General features: G+C 50.1%; 1 protein-coding gene across 1 annotated transcript; it reads left to right on the top strand.

The window, feature by feature from the left end:
- Nucleotides 1-15885: 15885 nt before the first annotated feature.
- Nucleotides 15886-19082, top strand: MNX1 (motor neuron and pancreas homeobox 1). Its single transcript, XM_031042862.2, has 3 exons — nucleotides 15886-16507; nucleotides 18491-18651; nucleotides 18750-19082. Exons 1-3 carry the CDS (start codon nucleotides 15886-15888, stop codon nucleotides 19080-19082), a joined length of 1116 nt encoding a protein of 371 aa, XP_030898722.2.
- The last annotated feature ends 4327 nt before the right edge of the window (nucleotides 19083-23409 follow it).

Raw genomic sequence — 23409 nt, 5'->3', positions numbered from 1 at the left:
CATGTAGCCCTAGAAAGAGAGCCTAACACCAGCTATTTAGAAGAGAGGCAGGATTTCTACTGGGGTCAGACAGGTCATCTGTAACATCTAATACCTCCCCTGTATGAAACTTCACCAGAACCTTTCATTGGCCATCTTTTTTGTTTGCTCCTTGCACAGGGTTTCAAAGTCCTGTGTTAGTTAAATAGGTCGATTTAATTCCAGTGGTGAACTGCAGCAAAGGTGAAAATATCAGCATTGCCACTAAGTGAAAAACTGTCTTGCTCTAGCAGAGTTGTTCCCTTCAGCAACCCTATATCTCACTGTCCTACCAAGGCAGCTGCTGACAACAGGATGGGGAATTTTGTAGTAGGTGACTCTTCACCCATACCCACCTGCACAACAGAGAATTTGCTCATAAGTAGACTTGGTTAGCAAGCCCCAAATACCTCCAGATAATCAGCAGTGTCTATTTGTGTATAAAATAGTCATTGCATTACAGCCAGAAGTTCTGATAAAGGTTAATTACTTAGATAAATTGAAAAATCTATGTTCATTTACAAATGGACATAAAATGAAGTCTCAATCATTATAATTTATTTACACTGTCAGCTTAGATGAAAGCATATTCAAAAATGTTGCTGTAAGCTGGGACCCTGGAGCCTGATTCTTCAAAGCCTCAGCAGTACTTGTAGTCCTTACCCAAGTGGTAGCATTTAAGTCAAGTGAGTTAAGAGAGAAGAGGGCTTGTGTTTTGCAGAGAAATAAATTTGCTCTTCTTTAAGAATAAAGTGCATAAAAAATTCCCTTCTTGCTCAAAAGTCATGCATATTTGATTTGGATAGTCTAGAGCATTTTTGTTCTACAGTAAATTCATAGCAAATATAAATAGACACTTCCATATATTTATTACTCCAGAGAGACTTGTAGATGGATTTCACCTCACTTACCATACCACAAGCAAATTATGTTGAAGTCCTTCCAAGATCTCAAATGATATGTTTATAAATTCTCCTTATTGAACTCTTGGCCTCAAGTAACTTTATTATAATAAAACATTTAGGTGTTTATTTCATTTATTTATTTATTGAAATGCATTCTGTTTGCTGCGAAAGAAGTGGCAGCAGTTTGTAATTTTGAATCCATCAGCTGAATTTTATGCTGCAAAACACTCATAAAGCATAAATGCACCAAATAAAAAAATAACACCCCAGCGTGATGAATTTCTGCATGTGCTGTTGTTTTCATTATGCTGATTTACAGCCACTTTAATGTACACGGTCTTCTTAAACAACTTAGAGTTGATTGTTCTGGAACTAGACTGAGATTCAAGATAACACACTCACTCTTTGCCATCATTTAGGAAAGTTATCTAAATCCCTCTGGGGGCAAGCAATCTTAAATTAACGAGTTTAGGTTATTCAACACACTAATTATGTTCTAGCCTCTAAAACCAATTGCTCAAATGTGCTGGAAGCAAAATCAACACCACTGGAGCTGGAGACAAGCAAGCAATGAGGGACAGGGTGTCCATAGGCATATTAGTATCTTGAAAATTATGCACCAGTCCTGAAATCTTAACCATTCCTGGCGCACTCATGGCAACTTTGCTTGAGGATTTCCTTTTAATAACATGATACAACTCCAGCAATGCTGTGCATTACTTGTATTCACATGCAACACCCTGGCAGAGTCATTTTTGACGGTGCTATATGGGCTGGTATGTACAGAGAGAAAAGCACGAAGCAGGAAGCCTTGTCAAAGGGGGCCAGAGCTTTCCAGCAAGGTTAGTATTTCAGAGAGTGCCCCAGATCGCCAGAGGCTGGAGGAGCAGGACTTTCTTTGGAATAGAGCCAAGGTAACTGCTGTGCTTCCAGGAGATAATTTTGTCTTTTAAATAGCTGGGGAAAAAAAGCAAGTTTATATATCCCAGAGAGAAATCAGTGTCACTACAAATCCCAGAGCCCTGTTAAACAAAACATCCCAGAGATGCCTCGTAAAATGTTAGTCAGTGATTCCTCACCCTGATCAGCATGAGGCTAAGCTGGTAACTATTTGTCATAACTGTAATTAAAGCAAATTTGCCAGTTTAGTGGCAAGGCCTGGGAAGCCAGGTATGAAACAGAACTAGATAACACCCCACAGAAATGTATGGAACTCACAGCAGTCACAGCCCATGCCAGGAAGGGGCTCTGCCTTTTTCCCCTTGAGCATCTCCCTGTGTCACTGCTGTAGGTGCATGTTGCCATTGAGTTCCTCTCCATCTCCCCCGTTTTTGTCAAGACAGCTTTGAGCAGCAGCCACTGATGTTGCACTGTGTAAAACCGGGTGACAAAACTCCTCTGATTCATTCCAAAATCTGACTTTTCCTGCTCAGTTCCCACTGCTCCTCTTTCCCGCCCAGCACCCAGCATCCTCACAGGAGCAATCCCTGAAGCTACAAAGCAATAAATGCCAGCAGTGTCTGTGAGTGTTAAAGCAAGTGCTGTGCTGGAGCTTGCTGCCAGAAATGTGGCTGAAATTACTACAACTGCTATCTCTTTTAATCTTATCTCTTTTACAAGCTCTCTCACCAGCTTCCCAGTGAGCTGTAAGTATTGTAATAACATCAATTAGGTGTCCATTAGTATTGCAGATGTCACTTTTCATGCAGCATTATGGAGATACCAATTTATAAGATGTCAATATTTTCTTTCCCTGCATTATGTTAATCATGCTGTAAGTTGCCACACTACCAGTGTTCATGGAGGCTGTGATATTTATGCTGATTTAACATTTACAAGCCGCCAGTCTGCCTGGGCGCTGTGCTCCACACAAACACATGTGAAAGGCTAATGGGCTGAACTGAAAAATGGGTCTGACTTGAGTAATTTTATAAACACTTTAAACACATTAAGACACTTACACTGCTCTGTAGACACAAGGCCTGGCCCTATTCGCCATCAGACTGGTGGCAAAATTCCCACTGACTTCTCTCAGACCCAGCTCACTGTGCCTTAACTGAATGAATGCACAATAAATGTAGAAAATGCATAGCTGCCTCCCACCCACAGTGGAGAGCTCCCCAAGTACAAGATACACAGGCTGCATGCTGGGAGAAGGGACCGTGCCTCGGCTGGGCTGTGAGCCTGCAATGTCTGGGAGGTGGTTTGAGAACAGCAGCATTCAAAACAGGATTTATGCCTCCCCTGTTCTCAGGTGAGGTGCCCACGGTACCCGTGCTGTGTGCAAGCTTCCTCATAGATAGCTACGTACATAGATACTCTACATGAGGTAGAATCGTAGAATCATAAAATCAACTAGGTTGGAAAAGACCTTCAAGATCATCAAGTCCAACTGCTACCCCAGAACTGCCAAGGCCACCACTAAACCATGTCAGGTGTGTTTTGCCATTCAGTTATACGTATTGTGATGCAATTCTAGGCTTAAGGCTGAACTAAAAATGGACAGCTTGTAGTGCTACTCAGCTGTGCTGCATGTGCAGTGTTGGACAGATTAGCAGATCAGGGCACAGGCAAGAACATTCCATAATCTTCACAATGCAAGGAGATAGGACAATGGGACATACCAGCTCAACTGCCTCACACATGTTAGTTATCTTCTTAAACAAGCGACTAGTTAGAAAAGGTGTTGCCAACTTCACCATGATCTTTTCCTTCCCATCAGCATCATCTTGCCAACTCCCACTGCAGTTCTTCAGCCACCCTCCCCTTCTGCTCCATGTCGTCATACAGTTTCCAGAACATCACTCACCTCATTCTTTACCTCTCTCTTTTGCATACGGGTAAATACAGCAAAGCAGAGGCTGCTGTCCCATGCTGGCTATGTCCTCCTTTTATCTCCTCTTATGCTGCTGTGTCTTTTTTACAGACATCTGCTGTTCCACATCTTCAGTATCTTTCTGGGTCAGGAGAGATTGTGCACGTGTGTGTTTGCTCAGCCACAAGCACTGCAAGGCTTAATCCACTGTGGGAGCTCCCAGGCCTGGTAGAGCTGAGTAGCTGCTTCTGCTGCTGAATGTAATGGAGAAGCCTATTGGGTTTTTTTAATGAGAGTAATTTCTGTTGACATTAGTTGCTCTAAATGTCGGTATCACAGTATCATCCTCATTTTGCAGCACTTATTTCACATAGTCCTGACATGATAACAATGTCCACTTAATCTTGCATGGAAATTTCTTTTCAGTGTCCATTGGCCTGCACTGATTTATGCAGACACTGCTTTCTTGTGTCAATGTGAACTGCTCTCCATAGATTTTCTGTGTCATTGATTTGCCATCATCTCCACAATCCAATACAATTTTCCTCCACTTGCATTTGATATTCTCATGTTGACACCAAAGACCTGCATCGCTAATATTGTATTAACGTCATTCTGACATGGGAACAAATCCTCCCGCTAATAACATTTACTGATGATAACTCACCATAATGCAGTTACCAGTAATTTGCTTCCAGAGGATTCAGTCTTTGGACTTGACATTCAGACATCCTCCTCAAAGGGTTTCTCCTGCAATGCAACTTCCTCTCTAAGTGAGTAATAACTGCGATACCAATCATCTGGTAAATTGGATTTTCAAAGATCTTTACAAGCAATTATTTAAGTCTCACAAAAACTAAGGCGAGAAATAAACTTCCCATTCTGTATAAGAATAAACTTGAGAGATTTTAAGTTTGTTTTGTGAAAAAACAGTAGATTATCATTACAGTAAGCAATAGCCCAAGGGCTATGTCAGTTATGTGGGAGACCCGCAGCCCATCCGCTCCTCTACCTGACCCAGACAGGCTCCAGATGGCTGCCCTGACCTGTGGGCCGTTCCCCATTCAAGGGTCTCATTTTTTTCTTGTTACAGACAGAAATTCTGGCTCAGGCCTTAGCAATCTCTCTCAACAAAATTTAATCAGTACTGATATGTTCCCATGAAAAGTTTCAGTTTCAATAAATCAGCATTTTCCAAGGAAGAAACATCTGGTTGGAAAACTCCCAGCCCACTCACATCTCTGCTATCAGCTACAGAAAGTCAATATTATTCTCCATCATCAGGACTGCCTCTACACTCCAATTTTTAAGAAAGAGAAACTAAGGTCCTGATAAAGGGTAAGATTCTTCTCAAAAGTGCCTGAATGATTGAAGACCCCAGCGATTTCATAGGACGCCCGTTCCAAAGTCACTTGTAAGCTTTTGAAAATCCCACCCCAAATCTATCATCTTGAAGTCTGCTCAATTTTTAAAGTCTGAGGTTAAAAAACACAGCAAAAGCTAAACAAAAGCATATTTAAGACCACACAGCAAGATCATACTGTCCACACTGTGATGAGAAAATAAAGTTTTGAACACTCTTCTAGCCAAGGTATGGGTAGGGCAGCAAATCCAGGCTCTTTGCAAGATGTACTAATGGAGGTAGCTCTTTTTTCCCCTAAACAGCCATATACATCATCCAGCCACAGTTCCACTCCAGCACAGTTCCACTCACTTACCAAAATGATTTGAACTGGCCAGAGGCACAACAGGACCCCTGCCAAAAGGAGATGTTTGGGCCATTACCCATAGCTGTATTTTAGCAGACCTCATTGCTCTCAGCTGGCAGAAGCTATGGAGGAAACCACTCCTCTGTATATTGGCCATTTGCAGAACACCCAAAGCAGACCAGCATAAACTGCCAGCAGCAAACCTGACATACTCATAGCCAACTGAGAAATCTGGGGGAAAACAAAAAGACATTCTGAGTTGCCCACACCCTCTGTTCTAATCGCTGAAGCAACCTATTCAGCAGAGAGCTTTGAGAAAGCTCAGTATTAAATTGCTGTTTTGTCAATAAAATGTAATTTCATCAATAGTACGTCCAGGTGGCCAAATGTTTCTGCATAATTAATTCAACAGATGCATTAAGGAATGTTTGATTGTTATACACAATATTAATCAAAAAGTACTGTCAATAAAAGGATCATATATAAACCCAGCTAAGAAAACTACAAACCTGTTAAAAAAAAACCCTAAGCTCTTTTTTTCCAAGATGATCCTTGAATCTAGGGAGATGTGGATTCTGCTACTGAAAATGCCATTAAGAAAACAGCATGATGGTCCGTGGAAATATATTATTTAATTGCCCAAACTGTTTCCTTATCATCAGGGCTTTACTAGGATCTGAACTTACATTGTACTGTGTGATACACAGGGATCACTGAGACCAGGGCCTCAAAGCAAGCAGGATTTGTGGTTCTTGGGAGATTCTGCAATTTTTGTTTGGTCCGAATAAAAATAAATTGCAAAATGTTGTAAACCTGTCTGAGAAACGATGGCTTTGCAAACACACTGTCAGCTCAAGTGAAAGCATTTTCTTGCTGTTTGGATTGAAATTCTTTGCCATGTGAAATTTTTACAGAGGCAATTCTGCAATGAAAATGAGTGTACTTAATCCCAGGACTGTCAGAAATCTCTCTGTGCACAACTGCTGAGTGCAGCAGCAGCCGATCACGCAGGTATTGACCACCCTGACCTCTCCCTCTCGATGCTGATGTCCTCTTTACATGGCACTCTCCAGACGCTACCTCTCACTTCCCGCTACCCCTCCCCTGCATCGCAGATCTGGACCCCTTGCCTCATCCTCCCCATCCCTCCTCACCTCCCACCACCCTTTCTCTTCTCCCAGCCTTCCATCTCTGGCTCTGGGGTCCCCTCAGATGCCTCTATCACGTCCAGCTCTGAATTCCCCCTGCAAGCCCTTCCTGCAGGTGTGATACCCACAGGGCTTGGTGAGCATCACTCACTCAGCTCCATTCTGCCACCGGCTCCTTCCTCAGCCCATTTCCTGCGCTGCGCTGGGGTCTGACACCTCGCTCCTCCAGTCCCTCCTGCTGCAGCCTATGGGAGACAGAAAAGCAGTGACAAGGAGGGAAATCCTGCTCAGATCCTGACCAGGGTTATCTCCGGAGCAGAGGCAGTCACTGGGAAATGCAGATGAGCAGGCAGCATAGCTCACGCAGGAGCTGCTTTTGAAAGTTTTATGATTTGGCCAAAGGCTGGGTGTGTGGGATCGATGACAGGAGGTGTGCCCCGTGCCAGGGGGGACCTGATCCATACCAGCTGTGGCCGTAAATCACAGCTCAGTGGGTATGCAAACACCCCCACTGGAAAGACTTGAAGCCCGGTGAAACAATGACATTATTTCTTAACCTGGGTCATGGAAATGGCTGAGCCATTTTTGCTGACTTAAAAAAATGAAAAGCAGGCAGATACTTCAGCTCAGGCATTTCAGCCCCCATTGATCAAATGTGGTGAAATTAGAAGCAAGTAAAAACAGGTCTTAGAAGGGGTATTTGAGGCCTATTTATTTACAGACAAAATCAGCAGCTCTGCCAGTAGTAGCAATAATTCAGGCAGGAAAAAAACAGTATCCGTCTCACTTCTTAGAGAGATACTGCAGTACAGGGCTCAAGGGAACAATGCAGCAGCATCTACAGGAACTGTGTTGAGTTTTATACTGATGATATATCTGACTATTTTCAGGAAATTTTCAATCATCTTATTTGCATAAACCATTCTACCATGTAAATATCTCCACTCTCATCACCAGAGCTGCATGAGCACAGCAAATCAGTTCCACTCTGAAAATTGAGCATTTTATTCTGAAGGTATATGAACTTCGAACGATTTTCTAACCTTCCATAATCAAGATCATGTTCTAGAAATTTTCATCAGAGATGTTATTAATTCTATTACCTTCCTGTAATTATTTCCTATCCTTAACATGGGAAAATTGATGTTACAAAGTGTTATCTGTCCGCAGAAAATTATAGGTGCCACAACAAGTTGCCATGTTCTGCACAAATAAGCCAGTAAAGCAAAGAAAGCACTTAAGATTTATCTATTTTATTTGTGTTTGATATTTTCAGTGTGTCTGCATTTTAAATGCATTTTAATGTAAAGGTTAATGGAGTTTTAATAAAGGGCAGATGGCTACTCTAATTGCAGAACACCCAGCCTACTCTCTTAAAAACCTCTTTAGCTGGCTAGACAGATATTAATAATTCTGATGCCATTAGAAAAAGCAGAGGTTTGAATCAAACGATTCTTCAAAGTTAAATTTATTATTAAACCAAAACTGCAATTATTGCATACATTTTGCAAAGAAAAATTGTATTATCAATATATTTCCCATCAAGTGATCCTGCGAACTCACTATTATCTATTATCTCTGGCTGAATTATACATACTAAAGCACCAGATGTTGAACTTGCTATTACACACTGGTTTTTACCCAGATGTCAACTTCCAGGCTTTATGTTTTGTAATTCTCTAAACATTTTGCTTGTCACACAGTCTCCTCCCCACCTCACCAATTTGCCCTGGTTTTTGCCAGAGCGTGGTTCCTGGGTCACACAACATGATGCATGCACATCGCAATCCCTGGTATGTGTTTTTAAAAGAAGAAGGAAGAAAAAAAAAAACATAGAGCATGAGCTATTTTGTACTAGGCCCCGTGCCAAGCAGAGCCTCCTGCCTCCGGAAAATACAGTGAAAGCAAACCATACCTATGAATATCTCCAGTTCACTGGGAGTGGAAGGTGGCCAAATGCCACGCAGGAATGAAAAAGCCACAGGTACGAATCCTGTGTGGTTTATCACCAAAACGAGTTGCTTCTTTAAGCATTTAGGGTCGGGCATTTCAAAGTCCCGATTCAGTGCTCTGGTGTGAAGCTGAAGTCGCAGCAGAATAACCCTGTGACACCTGAAATAATTTAAACTGGACAGCAATCTTCTGCTATAGAAATAATTTCTCTCACCTCTTCCTGCCCCCGCTGCAGACCCCTCCGCACGAGCCCATGTACACCATAACCATCACCATCACCTGCTGAAATTAGCAGTTACATTAACAAGGTTTTGAAATATTGGCTGGAATGCGGTTTGGGGCTCTACAATGGAAGAGAAGTAAGTTTTATATCATTTTATGAATGGACATTAATCAATGCTAAATCACAATGAGAGTCTTATGGAATCACATATTACAATCTCCTAAATCGCAAGAGGAACCTGCCATGATTAATGTTACTACAATGACACTTGATACAATTAATAGCGGGAGCAGTTCACGTTTAGGTTTTACCACATTAGGTGTTTTTTCTGAGCCCACCATGAATGGGGGGGACCTTTGGAGCCCAGGCCAGGAAACAATAGTATTTGTCACATTATTAATCTGCCCTTATGATTCATCTTTTATCCTTCCTGACATTTATGTTGTTCCTCTGACGTGCACATGGGAGGCCCAAACAATCCCAGAGCTGAGCAGCATGAAGGTCAGGAGAGTCTTCACATGTCTCCTGGAAAGGTGGCAGGTGTCCCACACTCCATCCACGTGGATTGGCTCTTTCTCCAAATAACTCCTCTAAAATCAATTGCAAGAAGCCTTTCCTGGTTGGAGAAGGAGTCCCATGGAGGCAGGGCTGGAGGCTGAGGCTGGGTCTACCTGAACCTCTGAAGCTCAAGGTCTCCAGATCCCTGAGGCATTCCTTTTTGGAGGGACCAGTGACACAAGATGAGTTGCAAAGCACAACTCTGCCTGCTACAGGGATATCTGCACCCAGCTTTTCTCTGGCCAAGCCCACAGCTACCAGGGAGAGGTTCACCATTACCCCAGGCATGGGTGGGAGGTGACTTCTCCATTCCAGGTGTTCAGCACAAGCCAGCAATGGGCTACCCAGAAAGCCCATCACGGAGAGATGTCCCAGGTTCCTGTTTATAGACATAGTATCTGAGACACATAGCCTTTGGAGTGGCCCCCAAGCCTTCGCACACTGGAGAGTAGGATGAGGTGGGCTGGACCAGGGAGAAGGCAGCAGCTGAGAGGTAAAGAACCAGGAGACTTCAGTGTCCATCTGAACTAAGGGGGCTCCACCAGGAGAAGGGGGAGCAGGGAGCAGAGTATGTGTCCCACAGCCCCACACTGTCACAGCCCAGCCAGCCTTTCCTGTCCCTCTGGTGCTTCTGCCAGGCTGCTCCCCCAGATTTTGCTAGTTCAGGTGCCTGCCTCCGTGGCTGGGGAGGTCCCCCACGCTTCACAGCACCAAGACAGAGCTGCCTAGCTCATGGAGAAGGGGGGACTGCATAGTCTGTGGGTCCTCCAGGAAAGGGGGCTACACTGGATGAAGGTGACCCTGGAGAGGAGTTAAGTGAGCTGACCCATGTTGCCCACCCTGCACAGTTCTCAGGGGTCTTTCCTATGGGGGAGAGGGGAGCAGAGAAGGTGAAGGAGCACTGGGATCCCATTCGCTTCTGGTACAGGAGGGATAAGCCTGTCCCCCTCCATCCCCAGCAGTGCTTTGCGGGAGCCTCACAGACTACCCCAGTCAGGAAGGGCTGGTTAATTTAATACCCCATTATATGTATTTAATATACATTTAATACCCCATTGTCCCCACTTTAGTGCCCAGCAGAGGCTCCTGCCCCGGACAGGCAGCAGGGGGTCCCCTGCGCAGCCCCTCACCCCATTTGCCTTCTGTCTGGGGAAGGGATTGGGGGAGGTGGTGAGCAGGGGAGGGCTTGTGGGGGGACCCCGAAATGGCTTCTCAGCACCCGGGGCTGTGCTGGCAGAAACATTCCGCAGCTTGTCCCCGAACCCGCCGGCTCTGCCCCTGAAGCTCCGTTTGTTTCGAGAGCGGCTGAAGCAGCGGCGCAAGCGATTTTCAGAAATGCGCGCTGTGCGCAGGCACCGCGACCGCGTTCCCGCAGAGCGCGGTGGGGCAGCGGTGCGGCCGGTCCCGGGCACGTAAAAATACCCGCGGTGTTTCCAAATGATGCATTTAGCCAGATGTTTAAGACGTATGAGAGAAGAGTAGTTAAAACCCACATTATATAGTTCTGCTTAGTCTAAAATTGCATGCGCTGACCCATATATTTTAAACTGTAAACGGACTCCAGTCATTTAAAATATTGCAACGTCGATAGGACTAATTAATTGGAAATAAGAAACGAAAGAATACAATTAAACGAGGAGAGAATCATTTTCTAATTTAATAGCGGGACATTTATAAAGATCACAAGCTAAAAGGCATCGAATGATCCTATCGACGGAGTGTTAAATCAGCGCAGCTGGAGGGGGGGCACGGCCCCGTCCCCAGCCCTAGCCCTTGCCTTCTCCTTCTCCTCTTTCTCCTCCTCCTTCAGGACACTATTTCCTCCTCGACCCCCGCGGAAAGCCGCGCTCCGACCCGCGCCCGCGGAAGCCCCGAAGCGGCAGCTCCCCATCGGCGCGGTGCCCTTAAATAGGGTTGATATTTTATTAGCCCCCATTTCCTAACAATAATTTATTGCGATAAAACAGACACTCGGGGTCCTCTTAAATTGTCTTTTCATAATGAATAAATTTAAACTGGCTAATTAATATATAAACTAACCCAATTTGTCAGGTTGATTTGTATTTTAGTTAATTGTGAAAGTAATTACCACATGGGCAAATTAACAGCTTTCTGGAAATGACCAAGGCAGGGTTTTTATTTCCTTCCTGGGTGAAGAAAATTCATTTTTCCCAGCTCTTGATGTGATGAATAAAAGTCATAAATCTGGGTGATTGGTGCAGGCAGAGTCTAAATGGCTTCATATTTCATTTTAGGTTTAATAGAAATATTCATGCTCTGTTTTAATGAAATTAAATTGAAGGGGGGTGGACTGAGAGGCTGTCTGCCGGGGCTTAAAGGGGCAGCGCACATTGGGTGGGCTTTTTGTTGTTTCCTTGTGGATAAGCAAAAACCTTCGAGCTTTCGTTATTCCGGTTAACAACCCGCGCCCGATGCGGGGATCGCAGCAGTGGTTGAAATGCATTTATTTTGCTCAATGTTATGGGAAGAGAAAGTCCAACGGGAGCCAGGCAAAACTTTGGAAGATGGCTTGAGGGAAAAAAAAAAAAACCAAACAACGAACAAACAAACACAAAAACCCGTACACAAAATAATAACAATAAAACATCCCGGCCTTCTAATGCAGGGCCAACATTTTCACCCCATATATGCGCTAGGGAAAGGTTTTTGACGCCCGCTTCTCACCGGGAGTGACATTAATGCCCTTTGCCTGGGACGGACGTGCAGAGGCGGTCGCCTCCGGGCACACGGCTAGGACAGGATGGGCACCCAGCACCTGTGTGACGCCCGGACCCCTCCCGGGATCCTTTTCTCCTTTCCCGGGCGAAAACCGCCCAGGTTTGCCAACGCCCAGGCGCTTTCCAGGTACCCAGGGCCGGTTTTGCCAGCCCGAATGCCCCGAGGGGCTCGTTTTCTCCCCAAAAGAGCTTCTCCTTCACACACACCTCGGTGCTTGGGACCATCCACCCCCCGAGCTAGGGAGCAGGAGCCGCTCCGTAATGGATCTGATCTGTGACTTGTTGATTTCCCCTGAGCAAATACGGCTTTGATGCAGTCCCGGCGAGAGTGGTTAGCTGATGAATTGACAAAAACTAATCAGCTTTATTGGGAAACAGGTTAAGGGCAGCAGAGTGTCAATAATTCTCCGGCTGACCCCCTCATCCATTAAGAGAAGCAGGCTGATTAGACCGAGAAGACCCTGTGCTTTTTGCACTGAAATTGCTTTCATAAACTCACCATTATTAGCAGTCAATGCAAGCGGCTAATTTAGAGGAGACATCCCGAGGATGTCACATTTATCAGGGAGGTTTATGTATCATTATCTCATTTACAGAATGTCGCAGTGTAATATGTGTTTTTGGCAATAACGCTGGACCCGCGCCCGCGGTTTGTAACGGCTTTGGAGAGACCGGACGGCGTAGGGAGACCGATGTGGAGGGGTTCATTCAGAGGGCCGAGCCCCCCAACTCCCCAGCGCAGGGCTCTGGGTGCTTCGTCCTTCCCACCGGGTACCCCCCTTCCCTCCCGGGTGCCACCCCACGGCCTCACGCACCGCCCTGGCTGTTCAAAGGGGAGATCGGCATCTGTTTGCCCACGGCCGGGGCAGCGCGGGTCTGCTGAAAGGGGACCACCCGGAGGTGTCGGAGCAGCGCGCTCCTTGCGCTATCTCCGCCGAGATAACCGCGCATTGTTGGCTCCCGGGCAATATACTGGATCAACACAGGTGCGGGAGCCGCGGGGAGTTCAGCAGGCCCGGATGCCCTGCGGCACCTGGGGGTAGTGGGGAGGGGGAGGGCGAACACAGGGAACAGAACGGAGCGGAGCAGAGGAAGGAAAATATAGATTACAACGAACAAAAAAGAAAAAATAAATAAAAGAAGAAATAAAAGAAAAAAAGAAAAAATTAAAGAAAAGAAGAAAAAAGGAAATAAACAAAAAATGAAAGAAAATTTATAAATGGGGGGAAAAGAATAAAAATATTCTTTAAAAAGAAAGAAAATTAGAAAAAATATACTCGATTAATAACCAAAAAGGTCAGAAAGGTCTGAAAATCGAAATCCTTCTCTAAAAGTTCCTTCCCGAGTGGGAGAGCATCCTAGGAGCAATGAGGAGGGTAAAGGCGAGCGGCCGCTGCGGTCACGGCCCGGCCTGGCCCTTTGGGGTGCTCTCGAAGGGCTGGGGCTATGGTGGATGGAGGAGCCCGGCCTCGGCAGCGGCGCTCGGGCCCTGCTCGCTGCTCAGCTGAAGCTTGCGGGTCACTTCTCCCCGCAAGTCATCCAGAGGGTGCCTGAGTGGGGCCCCGGGCCGGGACGGGGCGACCAGCCGGAGCCCACCCCGGGAGGCGGCGGTGGAGCGGAGCAGGGCGGGCGACGATGCGAATGCGGCCCTCGCCCCCTCCAGCTCCCTAGCGGCTGAGAAGCGTTCACAGCACCGGGCACCTCTCCCGCCGGCCGCGGACGCGAGTCCCCACCCGTGTCCTGAGCGCAGAGTTGCGCTCCCGGCTCTCCGCTTGCGCAGGGTGATTTCCCCCCTTCTCTCCCAGAACTGCCCCGAGAAGGGGCCACAGAGTGATCTCAGCACGTGCGGAACGAGCCGTGCAGCCCCGGCACTGCCGGCCCGGGTGTCAGGAGTTGGCATCGGCGGTGTCCGGGTCGCCCGGCCGGTGACAGCCGCGTCCCCGATTCCAGCGAGCTGGACATCCCTGCCCAGGGTGCAGTGAAGGGAGGCGACCCTCAGCCCCGTTGGGGTGCAGGCAAGGAGGGTGCGGGACCAGCATCGCCTCCGGAGATGGAGATAAGCCCCGTTCGGGACACTTGCTGCCGTGGGGCTGCCTCATGTGTAGGGCCCAAAGTGTCGCTCAGGGGGAAACGTAGGTTCAGCTGGGAGCCCCGGCGGGAGGCAGCAACCCCAGGGCCCTTTCCCAGGGGCCTACCCGGGCCCTCGGAGCCCGCCGGTGGCATGGCAGAGCCGGACACACTCGTAACAATGATCCCGCAGCTCAGTTTCCCCCTCTCCTTCCGCAGAGTCCGGGGAGCGGGGGGCAATCCGCTGTGAGCACCTGCGTGTGCGGTCTGTGTGGGGGATGCATGTCGGGGCTCCCGGTGAGGCAGCGGCTGTTGTGCGGGTCCCGGTGCATCTGCTCTGCCTATACCCCTGTGCGGTTGTGGGGTCACTGGCCTGCGGATGTTGCCTGCCACGGCCGTCTGCCGAACGCAATTGTGCCTGGCCTGTACAATGTGCGTCTGTGTGTCTGCTGTGGTTGTGTCTGTGTGTCTGCTGTAGTTGTGGCCACGTGTCCGCCCTGCTCGTGTCTGTACACTTGCTGTTGTTGTGTCTACATGTCAGACCTGCTTGTACCTGTGTGTCTGCTGTGCCAGTGCGTCCGGAGGCTCCAGTCAGAGGGGTCAGGGGAAGGAAGAGTCGGTGCAGGAGAGAAGGGGAATATCAGGGCACAGAGCAAAAGGCTCGCGTGTGTGTGTGTGCATTCACATGTGAACATCTACGTGTCTGCATGGATGTGTGTCTATGTGTGCGTGCGCACATCCCGCAGAGGTGCTCCAGGCCTTTTATCCCCCAAACAGCGGCGGAAAGGGGAGCAGGAGCTGTCGGATATTTTGTTGGTTGTACCGGACTGAGTTTCCTCCTTCTCTCCCCTTCTTTCGCCCATTTCCGCGCTCTTTTCGCTGATTCCAGGTCTCTCATCCCCAGGGCACAGACGGGGGAAACAGCGCTCCCTTGTCGCGGTGGCATCACTGCCCCTGGGGCACGAAGCCGTCCGTACCGGGAGGGCTCACGGCGACGCGGTCGCCACACGGACATTTCCCGCAGCCGAGCGCCTTCTGCTCGGGGCTGGCAAAGGCTCTTCGAAGGGGGAGCTTGTTTACCCTGGCAGCGGTCCGTAACGCGGCCTGACCTCCCGCTCACACCGCCTCACCCTGCAGGCCCCCCGGGAAACGGAGGAGCGACCCCTCGCCCCCCTCTTTCCCTTTTCTGTTCGGGCCTGTTTGTGCTAGATAAGCAGGTCTAATAACGCTGTTGACAAACCCGGGGGCTGGTGGCAGGCGTGACTCCCTGACCCACAGGTGTTTATTCTTTCCGACTCGTTAAAAACCGGTCGGCAGCGCGTTTACGGCAAATATTTGCGTGTGCGGGACCGGTGGAAAGCGATCACTGAGCAGGGGGCAGGAGACCCCTGCGCCAACAGAGCGAGGAAGGGCTGTCCCCGTGGAGTGCAGCCGGTGCTCGATACCTAAACCGGGATATCCCCCCCATTACCCGCAACCGGGTGAGGGGGAAAAGGGGGTGTGGAAGGGGGCGGGCCTCCCCCCGCTCCTCCGTGACAGGTGGGCAGCGGGGCCAATAGCGGACGAGGCCGCAGCGGCGCCGGCCCAATGGGAGCCGCCTGCGGCCCTTGAAGGGGCGCTCCGCGGAGCGCGGCCGCACTGCCGCCCGCCGCCGCCGCCGGGAGACGCGGCCGGCCCGGGGCAGCCCGCTCGCCGTCGCCGCTGCCCTCCCTTCCCCTCCCCCGTTCCCGGCCCAGCCTGCCCGAGCTCCCATGGAAAAATCCAAAAATTTCCGCATCGACGCGCTGCTGGCTGTCGACCCCCCCAAGGCGGCGGTGGCGGCGGGGCAGAGCGCGCCGCTGGCCCTGGTCACCTCGCTGGGCGGCAGCGGCAGTAGCAGCAGCGGGAGCGGCAGCCCCCCGTCCTCTTCTTCTTCCTCTTCTTCCTCTTCCTCCTCCTCCTCCTCTTCATCTTCCTCCGAGCATCCCGCCGGCGGCCCCGCAGACTGCCTGCGCACCGACAGCCCCTCTCCGCCGCGCCTCTTGGCCGCGCACTGCGCCCTGGTCCCCAAACCCGGCTTCCTGCCCGGCACCGGCGCGCACCCGCACCACCACGCCTCGGCGGCCGGCATGGCCCTGGGACTGCATCCCGCGGCTCCCGGCGGGCCGGGCATGCCGGCGCAGGCGGCCCTCTACGGGCACCCCGTGTACGGGTACTCGGCGCTGGGCGGGCAGCACCCGGCCCTCTCCTACTCCTACTCGCAAGTGCAGGGAGCGCACCCGGCCCATCCCGCCGCCGACCCCATCAAGCTCAGCGCCGGTACCTTCCAGCTGGACCAGTGGCTGCGGGCCTCCACAGCCGGCATGATCCTTCCCAAAATGCCTGATTTCAGCTGTGAGTATCTGCCTCCCGCCGCCCTGCAACCTTATCTCCCTGACCCGCATCCCTGTCTCGTTCAGGTGCTGGGGCCTTCGGGGAACTGCCTCTAGAAACGAGGAGGGGAGGGAAAAATCCCTGCCCTCGCGTAGACAACCTGCAGTTTCAAACCGGAGGCGACATTTAGTATTGTATTCTATTTAATTATTTATTTAATTGTTATTAGAGGGAGGAAATAACGATCCACAAATGGGACCGGGGCTTGGGGGTAGCCCAGTGCAGTCTGACTTTTCCCGGCAGGATCAACAGGAAGGTGGGAAATCGGTTCCTGTCGTTATGAACGCCTGTTCCCGCTGTTCACAGGGTGCGAAAGCTGTCGGGGAGGGGGTGGGCAAGGCAGGGGCAGTAGCACCCTGGACTCCTCCAAGAACCTGGTCTCAATGTCTGCCCTCAAAAGCGGGGTGGCAGGTCCCATAGCCTAGTCGCCGTTCTCAATTTTATTTCTTTTATTGGAAGCGGGCTTATAATAATTATGGGAGCATAGGGACCATCAGGGGTTAGCCAGAAATTCGGGATTCCGCGTTCCCTGGGGATGATGATGGGACACCAAATAAATGGAGTCGGAACGATTTCCGTTTTGGGCTGGGAATGCAATGTTGAAGCAGGCAATCCGCGGCCAAGGCGCTCTGACGAGCACTAGGCCTCGCGGCGGTGGAGGGAACCTTGCGTGCATCTGTTTTAGGCAAAGATCATTTTCGGAGGTGTGAGCTCTCTGTGGGAATGGCCGATTTAACAATACCGGAGGTGTAGTTTTACCAAAACCGTGCCAGGAAAAGAATTGCGATTTCTTGTTTCAGTGTGTTGGGTTTGGGTTTTTCCCCCCTCCCCTCCTCGTACTCCGAGCACACATTCACAGACAAAAAAGTCCATTGTTTTCCCTCGAATTGGGGTTGTTTAGGCTGGAACACTCAGGAAGAAAGAAAAATAATTAGGAGAGCTGTCAGAGCCCTGCCTCTCAAACAAGGAGCAGAGCGGGAATAAATAACAGGAGAGAAACGAGAATGGAGCCTCGGAAAATCGCACCGCAGTGACAAAACCTCCCCGGCGCGGCTGCCCGGGAGCGGACACTGTTGTCCTCTGTCTGGCCTCCTTAGAGAGTGGCTCCGAGCGCGGCCCTGCTTCGGGTCTGGACGGTTTTTTCCTAAATCAAATAAGCCGAAATGCTTCAAGAAAATGGGCAGCAGCGCAGCCGCGATGTATCCCGGCAGTGCCCAGGCTCCGTGAGGGTGCTCAGCCTTCCCCCTGCCCCGTGGCTTCCTTCTTGCCCATCCCCCGGTTTTTTATATGTATTTGTGTAGTATATCCATATATATATATCCCCGTGTCTTTTATATAAATATTATCTATTGCATATACACAGTCCTTGATTTGAATTACTATTTCCGAACGTGGACAATACGCCGCTTCTACTGTATATTCTTCTTTTCCCCGTTCAAAGGCAGTTTTCCAGCCCTCGGCACTGATTGACGCTCTGACTGGCAGCCGGTGCTCCCGGCTGGAGAGAGGGAGGAGTGCCTTCTGCAATCCCGTTAATTAAACGGGTATGGGTGGACTGGGAGTGCAGCGTGTTTGACTAAAACATTAAATGGAGCAAATTGCTGCTCCCTGGAGAGCTCGGGACCTCTTCGCCGCAATCCCTGCCTCCGTTTTATTGTCTTGTATTTGTTAGGCTCTTGGGAAATCAAGAGACATATTTTTATTGATTTAAAAGATTTAATTGGTTTTATTTATTTGGTCCTTGTGTGGGCTGCGCTAACACTGTGCCGGAGGCTGGGGGAGATCTCTCCCTCTGTCCGTGCGCCGGTGGATAACTGCCCATACTTGCTCCAATTCCTCCCCTCCCTGATTTTTCTGCCTCATCCCGGGGGCTGCGCGGCCGCGGTGGGGCAGCTCCGCGCTCACCTCCGCGCCCCCTCCTCACCCCTCGCTCTCCTTTCCCAGCCCAGGCGCAGTCCAACCTGCTGGGGAAGTGCCGCCGGCCCCGCACGGCCTTCACCAGCCAGCAGCTGCTGGAGCTGGAGCACCAGTTCAAGCTCAACAAGTATCTTTCCCGGCCCAAGCGCTTCGAGGTGGCCACGTCGCTGATGCTCACCGAGACGCAGGTGAGTCCCCGCCAGCGGGGGGTGCTGGTTGTGGGGTGGGTGCTGCCGCCGGCGGGGCGGTGAGTGAACTGGTGTGTGTGTGTCCCCGTCTCCCCCAGGTGAAGATTTGGTTTCAGAACCGTCGCATGAAGTGGAAGCGCAGCAAGAAGGCGAAGGAGCAGGCAGCACAGGAGGCCGAGAAGCAGAAGGGGGGCAGCGGGGAGGACAAGGGGGATGAGGATTTGCTGCTGTCAGCCCCAGAGAAGAGCGGCGGGAGGAGAATGCGGGAGCTGCCCGATAGCGAGCCCGAGGACGAAGAAGAGGAGGAGGAGGAAGAGGAGCCGCCGGCGGCCGGGCGATGCTGCCCGTACCACTCCTCCGACTGCTCCGAGGCGGACGAGGAGGACACGCAGCCCCGGAGTCGGCCCGGAGCCCCGGCGCAGCCCCAGTGAGCCCCCTGCACGTCCCGCTCCCTCCCTCCAGGGTGAGCCCTGCCGCTCTTGGTCGGCACCGGCCTCGCTGCCCTCCTTGGTCCGATCCCTCCAGTCATGGAGGGGGATGGAGAAGAGGATCCTCCGCATGCCGGGCGGGGAAGAGGATTTATGGTGAATACAGTGTTATTGACTGAAAATCAGTCAAACCTTGACTCCCCCCCCATCCCTACCCCCTTGAAGCGCGTTCCTTTTGCTGAATATTGGAAATGTTTTGTTCTTACTATATATCGAGAAAATGTTTATGTCATGAACGTAAAAACTGCTGGAAATCTCAATACTGTCTTTATTTTTGTATGTCATATTTATAAAAAAGACAAAAAATGACCTCTACTTATGCATGCTAAATTATTCCCCAAGCTCTCCCCCCTGCGCGGAGGGGTGGAAAATAAACTGCGTTTTGTACTTGAGAGGTATGAGCACTCTGTGCGGGGGGAGCGGGTATTCTGGGTTCTCCCGGGCTGGAGGGGTCTGTGTCTCCGGGTGGGGAACCGGTTTCTAACACCAACCTAATTCGGTACCGTATCTAGATATTGCCATGGATCTTTCTGAGACAGGGGAGGAACCGAGACGGATTTGCACACGCACACTCCCCCTTCTACCTCGGGTTTGGCTCCCTGCTTTCCCCTTATTCCCACCCCGGAGGAGCGTGGTCCAGCCGCGAAGCGGCTCCAGGGGTGGGAGGGGGTAGCCCAGGCATCAGTGGGGTTCCTCTTCCCCTTTCTTCCGGGGCTGCTTTCTAACGGGGCTTGCCTGGCAAAGGAGCGAGGGTCTCCCCCATACCAGGGATGTTCCCCCACGCTTCCCGGCGGCGGCTCCACGAACAAAGCGCGGACTTTTCGCTAACAACGGGATTTACCTCGCCAATAAATTTGCGGATCAATTCATCCTTGTCACCACAGCTCTTCCCCAAATCAATTATAGCGAATTTAAATATAATCACTGGCTCATCCCCACCAGCTCGGGGCCACGTGTGGCAATTCATCCCCGCTCATGAGTTACAGTGCGGCTCAGCTCCCGCTCAGGGGCGTGGAGGGACCCGGCGGAGCCTGAGGGTCCTGGCCCCAATATCCCGGATGCCACCGCTCCCTGTATACCCCTGAGGATGGGGAGCTCTGAAAATCGGAACGTTCCTACTCCCGCAAGCCTTAAATACGTATATATGTAACTTTTTTGTTTATCGTAACCCGCGTTAACCTTCCACAAGAGAACAGCACGACCCCTCTAAACGGCTTCTATAAAAACCCGGGCCGTGAAACACGGGCTGTGGGTGCAGGAGATTCTGGCATGGGATTACGCAGAGGAAAAGCGTTCTCCACCGCGGAGAGCTTCAGGTGGTGCCGCCGGAGGTGGCATCTAGAGACAACGTGGCTATTGCCTTACCGGCCCGGCACACCGGGGTAAATCATAAACCTGAATGGATCCCGTATGTCAAAAAAAGTTGGTCGGGATAAACTTGACCCAGCCTCACTCTTGTGCACACACAGTCGCGCCTCAGGCTCTGATTTCAATTTGTAAACGATTTCCTTTCGGCCGCAGGTTGTAGAGGATTCAAGGCGGTTGAAAACTAAAGGTATTCGCCGCCCTGCGGTTTTCCACGCCGCTGCTGAGGCTGCATCTCCGCGGGTGAACGGCGGCATAGGGCCGCGCAGTCCCCGCGCAATGGCCGCGCAAGCTCCTCTGCCCTGACCATGGGTCCGAATCAATCCCTTCCAGCAGGACTTGCCTACATCTTAAATTATTTAAAACACAGTGGTTTGGGGGACACATCATTACCTTTAAATCTATTATTATTAGTATTAATATGAATATAAAAAAAATCAAGAGCTACCTGAGCTCACTCCCAAAATGTCCTCCCTCAGCCATTAATTTCCAATTAAATACCCGCTAATTAAACTGCCAGACGTGAGCCACAGGGCCAGAAATATGGTGTAAAGCCAAGAGGTGTGTGTCCAAACGTGTCTCAGCCCTATGAAAACCAGCCTTGCGGGGTCCGGGGACCTGCTCACGGACTCTGTATCAAAGTCCTACCGGTGTATTGTGTCTGTCTCAATAAAATTAATCTCTTTAAAGCCCAGCGTCTCACAAGAATACCTTCAGTGTTCCAGACTACAAGGGCAAATATGTTTTTCAGATTCTGGGTTTTATGGACGGATTAAAGTTTATTTTCCATAATAGGGCACCTAATAAAACTCATAAAGCTCTGTCAGTCTTACAGCTGGTGGCCTCATTTAACACTTTCACTTCGTAAATCATTTTACAACTTACCAGGTGTTTCCAAAACTGAGAGGAGAGGAGGGGGCAGAGAGCCAGGAGGCGGGGGGAGAAGAAATTAAAGTCACTTAAAGTATCGATCGGGTCGTTCGGCGGTGGGTGCGTTTGCGCTGTCGCTTGGAAGGGCTTCAAAGAAGGTGTCGGTCCCCACGGGGGAGAAAAGCCTTTTAATCGGGATTTCCCACGCTCTTTTGAAGTGGGGAGGCTCGTCCCCACGTGCAGCGCAATCAAAGGCTCAAATCAAAGGTGATTAGCGGAGCCAGGGCACGCGGGCGACCTGCTCCGCGCCCCGCGCAGGCTCCGCGCACGGAGCGGCCCGTCCACGGTGGGGGCCCAGGGTTTGCTCAGTCATGCAGCATCAAAGGGGCCCCGTTGCCTCCCGCGGCCCCGGGTCAGCCCGAGGCCGGGCTGGGGACAGAGTAGACGCGCATTCCGCCCGAGCATCACCTTAGGGTGCTCCTGCACCCAGGTACTCCTCACCCTGCTCCAGGGTCTTCATGCTCCCATCCTGTCGTTCACTCCCCACCCCAGCTTCCCTGCACCCATCTGCGGCGTGCCCCAACACCCAGCCTTGTGGTCCACATTGGTGTCGGTGGGGTTGCTCTGCCTTAAGCCTCAGCTCAAGAAGGGCTAGCAAGGCTTTAATCTAACACCCTGTTTGTAATTTCATGTTTTGCTCGGTTCCCTCCCCCAGACACAGTAGGTAACAAGCCTCTTAAAACTTTCATTGCTGTACTTGAGAAGTGGTAAGTATGAACATGGACCTTTGGTAGACATTTTACTTTAAAAGGCAACATGGTTTAGGCATGGATGTCATTAACTGGCAATTTCATAAGCATTAAGTGCTAAAACAAAAGAACCAAAATAGGATCCATATGTTTGAGGTAAACCTGCTAAAAGTCTTTCAAATGGGAAACCATAAATATATAATCCCCCTCAAACTCTCCATGAAACTGCTGGGAATGAAATACTTCACTAGCAGAAAGACTATTGATTATTTCTGAAGCCCAAAATGTTACGCTCATCCAAAACTAAGGGATTAACATCAGTTTTTTCTCTAGTTCTTGGCAAGACCCTCGCCTATGCTCCCTCCTCCTGTGACACATTTTCCCCTTGCACCTCCACCTCAGGCACCAGACATGCCCCAGGGTGGTGAATCTCTGCACAGATCCCCTTTCTTTCCTAGCTTTCCCTTTGTGCGTTGTGGGTGCTGGGATAATCACCCTGTGCTTCAGCTGTGAAAGCAGAAACGTTATATTTAATACCTGAGCCATTCATCATCCCTGAGATGTGCAGGGTGCTTCTTGGTTGGCTGTTTGAATCCCATGAACAGCAACGCAGGACAAATGCTGGAAGGAATGAAGCTCCCAGGGGATTTTAGCCTCTCTTTGGCTTTTAATGTGACCAAATTACAGTCCTTCTGCCCCCAAAATGCTAGTTCAGGTCTGGCCAGACTTCAGCACCAATTGCATGTTACTCAGTTTTCTATTTTCCACTAATACCCATGCAATTGGAATCACATCTGTGGTGGGTTGGGGTTGTCCTGGGTTACATGAGGTGGTTTTGTCTTTTCTGGGACTTTTGTGTTGTTTTTCTTGCCCTGAGGAGTGAGGGGTTGTGTAACGTCTCCTCTAAACGGTCCTCTGCAAGGGCAGTGGACTCAGGAGGTGTTTATCGTCTCGTTTTTCCCCAATCTGAGGACTGAAGAGCTTCAGTTTAACTGAAGTCCTAGGGCTCTCCCTGTGTGGAAATGGAAGTGCATGCATGGAAATGTGGGATCACTTGCAACATGTAGGAGGTCTCAGTGGTCATCTAGTGGTCTTTCTCTGATCACAAGCTGCTATCAGCATAAGGTTTTCAGCTTCCATTGGGAAAAGAAACAGGTTTTGCTATATTAAATCTAACTGGCACTGGTCTCTAAAACCAGTAGATGAGAAGGATGACACCCTTTTCCTCATGTACAACCAGCAGAGCCAGTGGCTTGCAGTGAATTGTGTAGCTGGAAGGGTTAGCT

Source organism: Melopsittacus undulatus, chromosome 1, assembly GCF_012275295.1.
Source record: "Melopsittacus undulatus isolate bMelUnd1 chromosome 1, bMelUnd1.mat.Z, whole genome shotgun sequence".
Classification (NCBI taxonomy): Eukaryota; Metazoa; Chordata; class Aves; order Psittaciformes; family Psittaculidae; genus Melopsittacus; species Melopsittacus undulatus.
Note: the sequence above shows the minus strand (reverse complement) of the source record. Positions and strands in the feature narration are given on the sequence as shown.